Source organism: Thermobia domestica, chromosome 1 (genome assembly GCF_964235325.1).
Source record: "Thermobia domestica chromosome 1, izTheDome1.hap1.1, whole genome shotgun sequence".
Taxonomy (NCBI): domain Eukaryota; kingdom Metazoa; phylum Arthropoda; class Insecta; order Zygentoma; family Lepismatidae; genus Thermobia; species Thermobia domestica.
The window spans coordinates 82,677,049-82,691,732 of NC_137454.1; the positions used below are offsets into that span (position 1 = coordinate 82,677,049).

At 34.8% G+C, this 14,684-nt stretch overlaps 1 protein-coding gene across 2 annotated transcripts in view; it reads left to right on the forward strand.

Moving 5' to 3' along the window:
• Nucleotides 1-756: 756 nt before the first annotated feature.
• Nucleotides 757-14,684, forward strand: part of LOC145686632 (uncharacterized) — an 83,877-nt gene continuing 69,949 nt past the window's right edge. The window contains exons 1-2 of one of the 2 annotated variants that reach the window (XM_081760112.1): nt 757-934; nt 11,180-11,380. In XM_081760112.1, the coding sequence (XP_081616238.1) occupies nt 11,198-11,380 (183 nt within the window). In that variant the 5' untranslated portion in view covers nt 757-934; nt 11,180-11,197. The remainder of the gene's footprint in view (nt 935-11,179; nt 11,381-14,684) is intronic. The other variant, XM_081760104.1, reaches the window with a different exon arrangement.

A 14,684-nucleotide genomic window follows, 5' to 3' on the forward strand; every position in this document is an offset into this window, starting at 1 on the left:
CAATGGCCTATACTCCCACATTTTTCTCAATTTGTACTGTTATTTATTTAAGGATAATAATCATTGATTAAAATAATTCTAATGATTAAAGTAACATATTAAAAGAGAAATAAAAGTAACAACATTCATAAGCACTAGAAAGAAGGCATATTACAAACTTATGGGGACGAAACGTTTTACCCCTGCTAACCATCGGCTTGTAAAGTCGTAGATATCAACGATCGTTGCTAATAAAAAAATGTTAGGTCATGTCTAACGTTTTGAGCTGAGATTATCAACCCCTATATACCGTATATAATAATATGGTGAACTTCTTTCCAAAGTATTATGAAAACTCGGGTAGGGCCAAATTCCATAACGGTTTGTGTAAACACAATTTAAAATTTTCGTTTTAATTTGGGTTAGTTGGCGTAGGAGTTATAATACGGTAGCTTATTGCATTGTTAGTGTTTGTTGTGGTCTGCAAAGTATAGGTAGACCGTATGCTCGAAGCTTGGACGCAACCCAGATTCCATTTGGCTGCTGGTAGCAAGAAAATTTTATGTAAAATACTAGTTAAACCATGACCGAGAAACTTGTCCTAAAACTTCTAAGTTGTCAGACTTCTACCTTAAATGAATTACTCGTGTTTTCCTTCATTATAATAATTTAGAACGATAGTCTAATCTAAATCTTTCTGAAGCATGTTTTGAAAAACACAAGGTGTAGATGGCAGCAGCTTATATCTTGAAATAAAAACTTCCCAGCAACTTTCCCATCTGTTTGTTTATAATCTATGAACATTCGTAACCGGAAGTTCGCACAAGATGAAAATGGTTTCTTGCGAGGGGATAGGATTGGAGTTGGTGCATTACACTTTTTATTCCCTGTCCGTATGAGTTTTATTACCATTGTGATAAATTGGAACCTTATATTCTTAATGCAAATGTGACAGGTCAGTATGATACAGCTGAGGTTACAAAGTGTAGGTATTGTTTACATTTTTGGGTTGCGCCCCATACAACACTGTGTTGTAAACTTAGATATTTGTACAACAAAACTGAGTTTGTAAATCTGATAGAAGTAATTTAAATGATGATACAAATGTGACTGTAAGTGGTGGGAAATATTTCATACATTTCTCTTGAGGTGCTGCTAACATAATCGGTATATTAAGTTTCCAACAGATATTTTATGGGTGTCACCTTGCTTAGCGACATAGCACTGAAGTCTGCTTAATGATGAGCTGTCGATTGGTGGTCGGGCATACTGTAATCTGTTAAAAGTAATTTCGTGTAATTTGTATCGAAACAAGCTTATGGAGTATACTTAATATTTCCAGGGGGTATGTTTAGTACAAGAATGAGTGATGTAAGTACTTAGACGTAACATAAGGTAACCAAATCTAACCTAACATAAGCTAACGTAAGCTAATCTGAACTAAACTAAACTAATGTAATATTAGTAGAAATAAGCGAAATTCTATCATTTTTTTGTAAAATTATGCGGGATTCCTATACTAATACAACATAAACTAAACGTAACCTAACTTAAACTAACCAACCCTACCCTACACTAACCGAATGTGAACAGAAATTACCAAAATTGTAACGTTTTTTAGAGAAAAGAGCTGGACCCCTTCTGCTAAACATAGGCCGTTTATTTGCATCATAAATAGATTGATCAAGTTATTTTTTTTTTCCAGGAGGAGAATGTGGGGACCACGCTATAAAATTATTTTATTTTAAATAATGCCCTGATAAATTCTATTTTCACGAAGCTTTGCAGCTCTGTAAACAATACAGTCTGCAGCATAGAAGTGTTGCCTACTAACTAAATTTTAGAAATGTTTATATATAATATTGTGCTAAATCATGAAGAAACAGAGGGGAAATCAATGAAATTAAAAACGAAATAGAATAGGTTTTTGATACCAGGACATGAGCTATTTTCTCACTCATGAATCCCTAAACTAGTATATAGAGCACCAGCAGAAAGAAGGGCAGAGTCATACCACTGCCATTGTAAATTACAGGTAATCGTGACCAGCTATAATCCTTTGTTTTCTGTGTATCAGACAGTTCATGTTAATGGCCCAAAAGCTGCAGTTTACCACAATTAAACTTTATTATGTCTACTCCTAATGTTTCTGGTATCTGCGAACCAACCTACAATGTTGAAATCAAAGCCACCCTTACATCTATTAGCTTAGTAGCTCCACTAGCAGATCTGTGGAGTGGCATTTAGTATCTCCTCCAAATCTATAGATGGCTCCGAAACCGATACTGTGATCAGTAAACGACCTCGTTTATGCGTATACCCACCGTTGCTGATGGGCCTGCTCCCTACGGTTTGACCCCCTCACTACCGCTTGAGCCTCCCCCTGCGCTGACTCGGTCAAATAGCTTGTGTGCCTGTGCTTTTTAGTGATCACCTAGCACAAGTTGTATCGTGTTTTATGCACTGGTTTTTTGTCCATACGTCGACACTGTATGTTTACTCATTACAGTTGTGAATAATGAACCGTAATCCCTACCGAGTGATTTGAGGGAGACAGTAAATAATGCCCGATCTGTGATGTAGATTTCGAGTATAGCGTGCCACCGAGGCTCTATGAGACATGACCTACAGCGTAAAGTAGGATCGTAATCACATAAGCTCCCACTTGGAATTGAACCCGGGTCTTTCTGAATTTAAGCTTCCGTATTAGTGGAAGTTTCGATGCACAGTAAAGAAAGCCGCATTCTGGGGAAAACCGGTCTTGTGATAAGTGTTCGGGAAATTCCCGTAATTGAACGCACAAAGAAACGGAAATGAACTTTAACAATAAAACCTTTTATTTTACGCTGGAAAGTATTTATTTCATATAAGACATTTTGAAACATTTATTTTATAAAATAGAAATTATGTTTGTTTTAAATTAATATATTTGGTATTCATTTTTGGCGATCGTCACTGACGCTCCTAGGATGATTCGATCTACATTTGTTCGTTTATCTGCTTGTACCGTACGCGCTATAGGGTACACCTTTCGGTGTTTTAAGTGTAAATTTTCAGGGTACAAGCACAAGACATTCTGAATTTCCTGTATAGACTTTGGCGGCATACCCAACTTAAAATTTCAAAATGGCTGCCATTTTTTTTTTTCAAAATAGCGGGTTATCCACGCTACAAAGCGCAATTTTCAATCTTTTAAGTAGGAATTTTCAGAGTAGGAGCACGAGACTCTCTACATTAGCCGTATATATTTTGGCGGCGGTCCGACGTAAAATTTCAAAATGACTGCTTTTTTTTTCTCCAAAATAGCGGGCATCCACGCTACAGAGTACAATTTTCGGACTTCGAAAATTTGAGTGTAGAAGGACGAGACATTCTAAGTTGGCTGTGTAGATTTTCTCGGCGGTCCAGTGTAAAATTTCAAAACGGCGGCTATTTTTTCGGCAGTGAATAGAAAATAGATGCAAGTTATGGAAATGATAGTCTTGAAGTATAAATCATATTTTAACATAATATATATATCATCCCAAAGACATTGAAGTACTCTGAAAAATAAACAACTAAACCCGAAAATGCCCATATGGGCCCAGGTGGGATGTTTTTTTTCGAACGAAAGAAAAAAAAAAGAAAAGATTTTTCAAACCCTGGTGACGGTGAGAGTGAGATCAGAACCTCACATCATAGCGATAGGAATATACACACGTTCTGCAGCAGAAATATTGCGGGAAGCAGACGAACCAACTTTCCTGTTCACCAATTGGTAAACACTTGCACACAAGAGATACAAAGTCGAGTTACGCGGACTATTTTTGAAGCCTGTAAAGGGATATAAAAGTCATTTTAATTGTATTTTATTGGTACATGCGCAAATAACTGCGTACAGCTTGATAATATGCCAACATTTATTCCGTTAACTCCCGCCATCTTTTCAGCTTAACAAGTTAAAGATATGCAAAAAAAAAAAAAAAAAAAGTGCTATGTGGCCATTAAAAAGCACGAATGCAACTAGTTCGTTGCAGTGGAGCACCTAAGCGGCGATACGTTCTTATACGATGGTAGCCATTATCACTCCACAGATATTCGCCATTTAGAGCAAGCATTTTAATGTCGTTTAGGTTAAGATAAGTAATTTTAATAAGAATTTTTTGTTATAATGAACCATGTATTAATATTTGAGCTAGAGGTTATTCTGCTACGTACAGAAGTTCCTTAACCTCTTCACCGATATGGCATCAAATGATGCCACGTATTTATCGGGAAAATAATCCGAATTTTTTTCACGAAGAGGAGTGCGAACTGAAGGTAAGTAAAAATAATATTCTGAAGCACTTGTTTCTAACTTTAACATTCAGTTCACACTCTTCTTCGTGGAAAAAAAAAAATCCTGATAAATATGTGGCATCATTTGATGGCATATCCGTGAAGGGGTTAAATTCATCTTTTGTGAAGTAACACATTTTATCTGTAAATTTTCCAGAAAGTGGCCCCCGTATTCCCTAACTGCTCCAATTATTTAATTATAACTGTTTTAATACGAGGAGAGAAATACACAATTTATAAGCTATAATTCTTGTTCATAGATCTAAGTTTGTGTTAGAATTTAGAGGGCTTCCGTGCGGCTATAGGGCATCACAAGATATGGCTTTGGTATGAAAATTGTGTTCAAAGAACAATAAATTTTGCTGTATTCATAAAGAAGTGTACTGATTCATAAAGAAAGATTAGGTGCGTTGAAGTTATTTGTTTAGACACTGTACTCCTAATTAAATAAGGAAGGTATAAATAACAATAGAAGCGTTATGACCATATATGCAGCTTCGTAACATCGTACATGCATATTTTAAGTTGTTTTTTTTTTTTTTTTTTTTTTTTTTTTTTTTTTTTTTTTTTTTAATAGCCAAATTGACTAATTTGCGCCTTCTGTACGATAACTTTGCTACTCACCTACCTTCGACCGGTTAGGCTCCCACACTTTCTGGTGGATTGCGAGATAAATTCCTTGTGAGCAAGCATAATGAAAGTGTAAAGTCACCAATAGAAAAAGTCATTCATATGAGTTGATGGAGTACAACATACGAAGGCATTAGGAGACTTTTTTATTTATTTTATTTTATTTTATTTTATTTTATTTTATTTATTTATTTATTTATTTATTTATTTATTTATTTTATTTTATTATTTATTTATTTTATTTTATTATTTTATTTTATTTTTATTTTTTTATTTTTTATTTATTTATTTATTTATTTATTTATTTTATTTATTTATTTATTTTATTTTATTTTATTTTTTTTTTTTTTTTGTCAAAGAACTATATTTACAATCATACGATTGGTCTCCAGATTCGTGAACTTACGGATAGTATTAACATGACTGGTAAGGTACAGGTGGGTCGTGTGAAAGGGATATTGTTACAGATGCAAATAGTCTTTGTAGAATAGTTACGAACGCTTGCTATGGGATACATTATTTAGAATCAAAATCTCTTCCTGCACATTGTATTGTCATTGCTGTTATGGTTTAACTTCCACTCTAAATTACAGTTCCTTCTACGTCTATGGGCATATGGCGCTGAAATGAAGACTAGAAGTAACCGGACAATCATTGTCGTTGTGTTGATCATATATCTTAAGAAATATGCCCAAATATTCTGAACACGTTGAGTTTTTAATTAAAAAGTGTGTTTGTGCAGGATACTTGGGATTATTTTTCAAGTTACAGACCTAGGACAGCGACTGTCGTTTTCTGGTGATTTTTAACTTTGATTTCATCGCCACATGTTCATGGCTACACGGGGAATAGAGGCTTGCACGGTCTCGGGGCATTAAATTTTTAAATATACTATCATATTCTCGGCCCTCACTTTGTAAATATACTGTACAACGATATTTGTCGGATCGTTCTTTCTGGAGGACTTTTAAACCACATCTAAATTTGTAACTTGAGACGCCCACACTAAAAAATTGATTATTATTGTGCAGTTGGGAGTAAAGCTAATTGTGTAGTGGAGGGAAAAAGTAACAGTAATAAACATGCTTAGCTTTCTGTGAGTGAAAATACTGTTTCTTACATTGAATTAATGAAACAAGGCATTCAGAAAAGTTCTTATTTTTCTTTCTTACTTCAAGACAATGTCAGATTATATTTTAGTCATTATTATTATTATTATTATTATTATTATTATTATTATTATTATTATTATTATTATTATTATTATTTCTTTTACTGATATCAGAAGCATTTCTTTCACAAATTCTCCGCAAAAATACAGCATTCCCATTTTCACTTGTAAAAAGGAAAATCAAATGTTGCCGAAACTGAATAGCAACAATTGCACCTATTACCCCAAATCACTCCAACAGTTTAAGAAAAAGGAAAATTGTTTTTAATTTGAAAACACGCCAGGAAGCTTTATCTTTGGTGGTGATGGTTTTTATCTCTGAGAGCCGAGGTTTTAATAGTCATTTCTATTAAAGGAAAACATCTATTTCGTTGCAACAGTTCTATGAGGGTAGAATGAATAGATTGTTACAACTCTCCACATGTTTCCCGTGTTGCAACCGTAAGGAAATAGCGAAATAAACACCAAGTCACCAACTGTATGGAAATGACTTTGTTTTTATATAGTCTTTCTATTGGTGTCCAATAAAAAAAATGAAAATAAAACAACACACACCAATACAAACATATGTATATATATATATATATATATATTTTGTTCAGTTGAATTTTTGATTCCGGCGTTTTTTGCTCCGATTAAGTCTTTTAGCGGGATTAAGGGTTCGAGAATTGACAACCTTAGAAAACAGTAGTTGTGGAGAAACAAGAATAGGAGTAGGTAGCTCGATATTGAAGGTGTATTAAGTTAAAACATTGACTACTAATATTTTTCTGTGTATTTTCTGTGCAACACAATGGATGTCGAGAATATAAGAACAAAATTACAAAAGAAAAAGATGAATTAGTGGAAAATAAGCACTGGAAAAGTTAACTGCAACGTTAAACCTATATTTGTTGCAAATAAAAATACAATTTTGCGTTAATTATTAAGTTTCTGTAATTCGGGCTCTTTGATTATCGCGCCGGCCGGGCTTGGGCCTAAAGGTGAAATATATTTTGGACTCTGGTCGGGCCTCACATTATAAATTCACGGGCTGGGCTAAAAGTTCAAGCCCTTGCAGATTTTTAACGGGGGTCGAATATATAGTGGAAGTTAAACCTTAATAGGAACGACAGCCGATGGTGTACGGTGAGCTTTTATTCATATTAGAAAATGATGTGTAGAAAATTTATATGTGAAATTTGGCATGTAGTTATTTTATGGTGCGCAGTAATGAACCAAGTAGCACAAGTGAAACATTTTCAATTTTCACCAACCAAAACCTCATCTGAGTATCTCGTCGATGGTCGATGTCAGAGTTTCGGAAATAAATAAATAAATATACATACATATATATATATATATATATATATATATATATATATATATATATATATATATATATATATATATATATATATATATATATATATATATATATATTAGTTTAACGTTGCACGGTTATGCCCTTAGGCCAAAGGAGACGGATGACTAGCGAAAGTTAATGGATGTGAAATTAAACTTTTGTGATCTTCCACCGGGAATAGAACCGATTACCACGTACACCAAAGACACACGCGGTAGCCACGAGACCAGCATGGCGGGCGTTACAGCTACGGAAATATATAGATTAAGTTTCACTTACCTAATTATTGATGAACACTGAAGTGAGTTTTTGATAAGTAGCAAGAAGTTTTAATCGGTCAGAAATAGTTCTTAAGTTGTCTGTTAAGAGGCTAGTATGGACACGGAAACGTGTCTGTTCCTTGTCTCAAAATTTCTTGGACGGAGTTTTTTGTACCGTGTTTTTGATTCGAGGCTAAAGGAGACGGAGATGATGATGATGATCGAAAAGGTGGAATGAGGCAAGTTGGAGAACGCAGAAGAATCGGCCACAAAGTTCACTTAGCGGGAAATGGTATCGAACCATGACACTGTGGTAGAAGTTAGTGCTCTATTACTGAGGCATTGCGGGGCTTAAAATTGTTCTGGTATTGCCATAATTCAGAGAACGTGGTGCTTTGAAACTGAAATAAAGGCAGTAGTATTTTCAGTAATGAACTTAGGTAGCTATTCAGGTTTACTTTCTTTTTCCACGCCGTTTATACAGAGAGAAAAAGAATGGCAAAATAAAGTCCGATTAAGAAAGTGATTTCTTTCTTTAGCATATGCTTACCATCAATAAGAGCCAACCTGGTCCACTTTCCACGTGGGCCATAGTTTGGCTCTGCCTGGGACCGGTTTAGATTCGAATTCAAGAAAAGGGCTTCGTACATTATTAGGTCTAGTGAAGATCTGCCTATTTACCAAATTTACTGGTTGTGGGTAGCTTTCCTATGCGAAAAGTCTTCAATAGGCAGATACGCGGGCACACACATTATTGTATTACTAGTAAAGATGAAAAAGTAACGAATTGTTGATTACAAATAAGTAGAGAAACGTGTTTTTGTTTCGTGATAAAACAATGATAAAAGTAATTTTAAATTAAAGCATCTCTGAAGTTTCTACTCTGCAAAGCGTTCTTTATCTGAAAAATCAAATTATTATCTATAAACCCTAACTCGGCTAAATCGTACATTATACACATTCATTATCTATTGACTTTACATATTGTCCTTGAATATTAGTTCTCTTTTTGACATTTATCAATTTGTAGGTCTCCATTATGGCTATTCTAATATTGCTACAGATTGAATTACTACTGCTACCACTTTATTACTACGGTTATAGCAGGGCCAGCAAGAGAAGGTCTCTGACAGATTGCAGTGGCGTTACCACTACTCACGTGTCAAGGCTTTTTTCGGTGCATCTATAGTGAGAATTTAACTAATGGTTTAAGACAGAGTGACCGTGGTTGGTAACAGTAGTACTAAAGTAGGAACTGCATTGTCCCTTCGCATGTGGTAAGAAACGTCAGAGACTATCTCTTGTTGGCCCTACTATAGCATTCATAGTCTATCCTACGCTATGCATTAGCTACACCCTCCATTCCAAAAGAAACCGAACTTTTGAAAACAAATAATACCACTAGTGCCATCTGTTGTAATATTTTACCGGTAGTTTTCGTAGTCCCTCATTGACAACTGGTATAAATGTCATGACATTTGGATGCACGGCAACAAAGTTATTGCGTTTCAACTGTCAGTGTGTTGTGTACATCGGTCGGAAAATGAGTTTCAAACAACGAGCTGCAATTGAGTTTTGTGTTAAACTGGGTAAAACTTTTAGTGAAACGCACCAAATGCTACAAAATGCATACGGTGATGAGTGTCTATCCCGTACGCAAGTTTACGAGTGGTTCAGGCGATTCAAATCGGGTAGAGAGACGCTGGATGATGATGAAAGATCAGGCCGTCCCAGAACCGGATTATCGGAAGAAAACATCGAAAAAGTGCGTGAATTCATCAAACATAACAAAAAAACGTCGGTGAAAGTTATTGAAATGGAATTAGGCATTCCTCAAACAACCGCATACCGCATTTTTACCGAAGTTTTGGGCCTTAAAAAGGTTAATTCGCGGTTTGTACCACACAAACTCACCGAAGACCAAAAAGTTGATCGAATTGCGCATTGCAAAGACATCGTTAAAAGTGCTCGGCAGGATCGAAACTTCTTGAAATCGATTGTAACTGGTGACGAGACGTGGTGTTTTGAATATGAGCCCGAAACAAAGCGGCAAAGTGCTGAATGGAGAGCGCCGGATGAAGGAACACCCAAAAAAAGTCGCTTGGTGAAGTCAAAAGTTAAGGCGATGCTGATTTGTTTTTACGATTCAAAAGGAATTATCCACAAAGAATTTGTTCCGCCCGGCCAGACAGTCACTGGAGAGTTTTACTTGGGCGTCATGAAGCGTTTGCTGGCAAGAATTCGTCGTATTCGGCCCGAATATCGCGAAATCGGCAGTTGGACTCTTTTGGACGATAATGCACCATCACATCGTTCGCGACTTGTAACTGAATTTTTGGTCAAAAATCACATTATTCGGTTGCATCATCCGCCCTATTCACCAGATCTCGCTCCGTGCGATTTCTATCTGTTCCCGAAACTGCATTTGGCGATGAAAGGAAAGTGGCACGCATCGATTGATGCCATTGAGAAGGCGACGACCGCCGTCCTAAAGACCATTCCAATAAAGGACATGGAGAAGTCTTTTGACAACTTGTTGGAGCGTGCAAATATGTGTATCGATGCAGAAGGGGAATACATTGATTAATAAAAATGATTTGTTCCAAAATGTACATTGCTTTTTTGTTTTTTTAAAACGTTCGGTTTCTTTTGGAATGGAGGGTGTATAATCTGTAGTACTTACAATGCGAACTAATACTAACTAACTACAAGGCTTTCTGTGCTACTAGCGAGCCTTCAAAGCCTATATTACTTGTAATCCTCCAGAGCTTACTTACGCCACAGCCAAGCATCACTACTACTACTATTTAAATAAAATTAAGCCATTTACCTTTTAATGGAGACAAATTCTGAGGAATCAATTCGTGGAGCACATCCTGAATATTCACTTTCTTGTTTTGGAAACTGCCTACTGTCTCAGCTATCTATAAAAGAAAGAATTGAAATATTAATCTGTTGTTTTAGGGCGTTAAAATGTAATTTGTTGCAACGATAATCATTAGATAACAATATATTGCCAATGGTAAAATTTTAGTTCATTATTTATGTACTTAAGTTAATCATTTAATCGTATGGTTTATGACAGATTCGGGTACCATTCCATTATTCATCCTCATTCCTTTTCGAATGATTTAATAATTCAGGAAGAGTCGTCTACCAGGAAAACCCAAATTCCATGACACCGGACCTGAAGTTACATCAATTTCAAATTGTTTTAAGCATTTAACCTAATAATTGCGACTCACGCGTGTCAAAACATGAAGATGAGACAAAGCACGGCAGCGTCGCACAAACGTGAAATGGAAAAGCCAAAGCACACCATCAGTGTGGAAAGTCAAATGCCAGTAGAAAAAGGCAGTGACGCTTTCATCGTAAATAAAATTCTTAAACAGCATTGCATTCAATACCAAGTAGTGATTGTACATTTTCAAATAGTTTCCTTCTAATTTTGATTTTTTTTTTTTTCTGTAATTACAGATTAAAGAAGCCCAGAAGATGGCAGGCCAACAGATTTGTTTAAAATGGAACAGTTTTCAAACAAATATTGTTACCAGCTTTGAGCATTTATGGGAAGAAGAAGGACTTGTGGATGTAACATTGGCCAGTGACGGGCAATTTATACGTGCTCATAAAGTAATTTTATCAGCATGTAGTCCATTTTTTCGAAAAGTATTTCAGGTAATATAGTTATTATTTATATGACTTGCAATGCTGGTTTATAGCTAAGTTTTCGTAAAAACAGATATTGACGCATGCTTGATGAAATTATCTTTTAAAAAATATAAATAAATAAACTCTGTTGATTGCATCTATGATAGTTATTCTGAACAGTTACGGACACTTATGCTGTGGTCTTGTTTACAATGTCAAGTTACTCAAATGAAAATCGAATCTCTTCACAAATACTCCAATGTGTTAACATTGACTGTCAGAGTTTGATTTTCTTGTGAGTTTTAGTGTATTGTAATGGTTACATACAGAACAATTTATTATAACAGTTATAATGTAAATAATAATAATTCTTAGGTACCACTTTAATGGTACTCTAATGTACCGTGGGAACCTATGAGGTATGTTATATTCTTAAAGATTTTGGCCACCCATCCTGTTGCCTTCGACAACTACATTTAAGGTAATAATAATAAACTTACCTTAGCTTGAGGTAATTATAAAACAAATTATTGTATGGATTATGCTTATAACCTATTTGAAGTAAAATACGTAATTTTTATATTTTAGAAAATACTTTTCGTGAATAGTGTGCTCGCCGACTCGGCCACGCCGAGGGACGTTATCCCTCATACGTTTGACGGGTTTAAGGCCATAGGTGCTGGTATTACTAGTAAATATCTAGTGGATTAGTAAAACTATTAGTATCATTTTTTATTACCTTTGATGGTAACACAAGTATTCTTCAGTAAAATTTGGTTTTCGAACGACAACAGTTTAATTCAATTATTTGTTGCTACTCTTCAGATAAGCATTCTGTAGAATCAACAACAGCAATAGCGTAAATTTAAATCTTGTCAAATTTAAGAAGCTTAATGCTCGGAGTTCCGAAGACTACGTAACGCTTACTATTTCAAGTACTGAATTCAAACTTTTGTACAAGTGGAAGATTCGATGTACGGTAAAGAAAGCTGCATTTTCGAAGAAACAAAAGAAAGAAAAAAAAAAAAAACGTCGTGAAAGAAGTGCTCGGGAAATTCCCACAATTAAACGCACAAAGCATCAGAAATGAATTCTTCAACAATAAGACTAAGTATTTTGCGCTGGAAGATATTTAATTTCATGGAAGGTATTTTGAAACGCTTATTTTATAAAATATTAATCATATTTTTATTAATTGTTTTAAATTAATTTTCTGGAAAGACCCATCTTGCAACAAGTGCTCGGGAAATTTCGTAACTAAACGCACGAAGTATCGAAAGTGAACTTCAACAATGAAATCATTTATTTTACGCTGTAAAATATTTGTCGTATAAGACTTTGTTGTATTTTGAAATATTTATTTTATAAAACAAGAATTATATCTTTGTTTTCAGTTAATATATTTAATGTTCATATTTGGCGAACGTCACTGTCTCTCCTGGGATGATTCGATCTACATTTGTTCGTTCGTCTGCCTATACCACACATATTACAGGGTACCACTTTCTGTCTTTTAAGTCTAAATTTTCAGGGTACAAGCACGAGACACTCCTGTATAGATTTTGGTGGCATACCAACGTAAAATTTCAAAATGGCGGCTTTTTTTTTTCAAAATAGCTGGTATCCTCGCTACAAAGCGCAATTTTCGGTCTTTTAAGTTGAAATATTGAGGGTAGAAGCATGAAACATTCTATATTTGCTGTATAGATTTTCTCGGCGATCCAGTGTAAAATTTCAAAATGGCGGCAATTTTTTCAAAGCAGCAGTAAATAGAAAGTTGTTGGAAGTTTTGACAATGATAATCTTGAAATATGTCACATTTTAATAGTTTTAGCCCAAAGACATTGAAAAAAAAAAAAAAAAAAAAAAAACCGAAAAAACCCATATAGGCCACGGCCTTCTCAATCACAAAGCCATGGGGCTACATTTAGGTTCAGCTGTGACGTCACAACGAGTGGGTACAAAGACGACAGATTCATACGCACGGGTGAACGACACTTGTGTGTGGTTAGTTAAGGATTGAGAGTTAAACACTTCTTATTTGAAGTGTTTATTTTTGTTTATTCTAAGTGTTTTAAGTGTTTATAATTCTGAGGCAATAATGCCTTTTACATGTGGAATTAGGGAAACGGTCCAAACATTTTCCGTAAGTTTCCAGTTGAAAAGAATATGCGACAAAAATGGCTCCGAAAAAAAAAAAAAAAAAAAAAGTCACTCAATCCTGTAGGGTACGGCTGTATTTTTGGAAGATATTTATTTATTTTGTTTTAAGTGTGATATTAACACACTTCTTTGCAGCATTATTCACATACAAATACAGAACTTTCAGATTCTCTGTATGCTTAAAGTAGGTAGGATTTGAACAAATTGTCGGTTGAAATTCAATAATTCAGGAAGTAGCCTATATATAGTATATCATGTAGTCTTCTCTGGCAGTAGGCAACAGAACGATGTATTGACATATTCCTCAGATTCAATGATCATAGTAACTATAATATTTAAGTACCAAATCAATAGATCAGTACTTTTTAAAATAGATTGTTATATTCCCGTTTCACCACAGAGACCCTATGTCATATGTATTTATAGTTTAATTATCGAATTTGTCTATTGTATCAATGGCTGTGAGGGTGCTCACATGTATCAACAGTGCCTACGGTTGTGACAAAAAAATATTTGAAAAAAGGATGGTAATTCATTGATTGGGCATATATGATTGGGTATTCACAATTGACAGACAGCAGCAATATTTGATTATCATACATTAATTATAAAAAGAAGCAACGGCATCAGATATGAATAAGAAGCCTGTATTTCCTTCGAAACAAGCTTCAGTAATTTATATGGTTAAGAGGGTCAGTGAGTTGAAATGTGATTATTTAGATACTTCATTTGCATAACAAATTCAGGGTGCGAAATCCTGAGAGGATGGAGGGAATTTACTTCTTCTTAATATTTTTTGGCTTAAATTCCACACCCATTAACAAGTTATTGGTGGGGGTAAATAAAATGACAAGCCAAGACTAGTGGAGAACTCAGTGGCATATGCAAAATTTTAAGAAGGAAAGGATTCAAACATTTAATTTCATAACATTTCATGACAAGTATGATTTTTGTATACGTATCATAATATAATAAATATTTATTTTTCCGTAATATCTTACTCCGGGAGAAGTTAAACCCCAAAAGCCCCTTGCACACTCCAATGTGGAAAGACAAACAACTAGAGTTATTATGACCTGACAACTTTGTTTTCATAACTCCACATTATTTAATAATTACGAATGTTCATATATGTGACCTTTGTCAAAGCATTCCAGTGGGGAGTTTA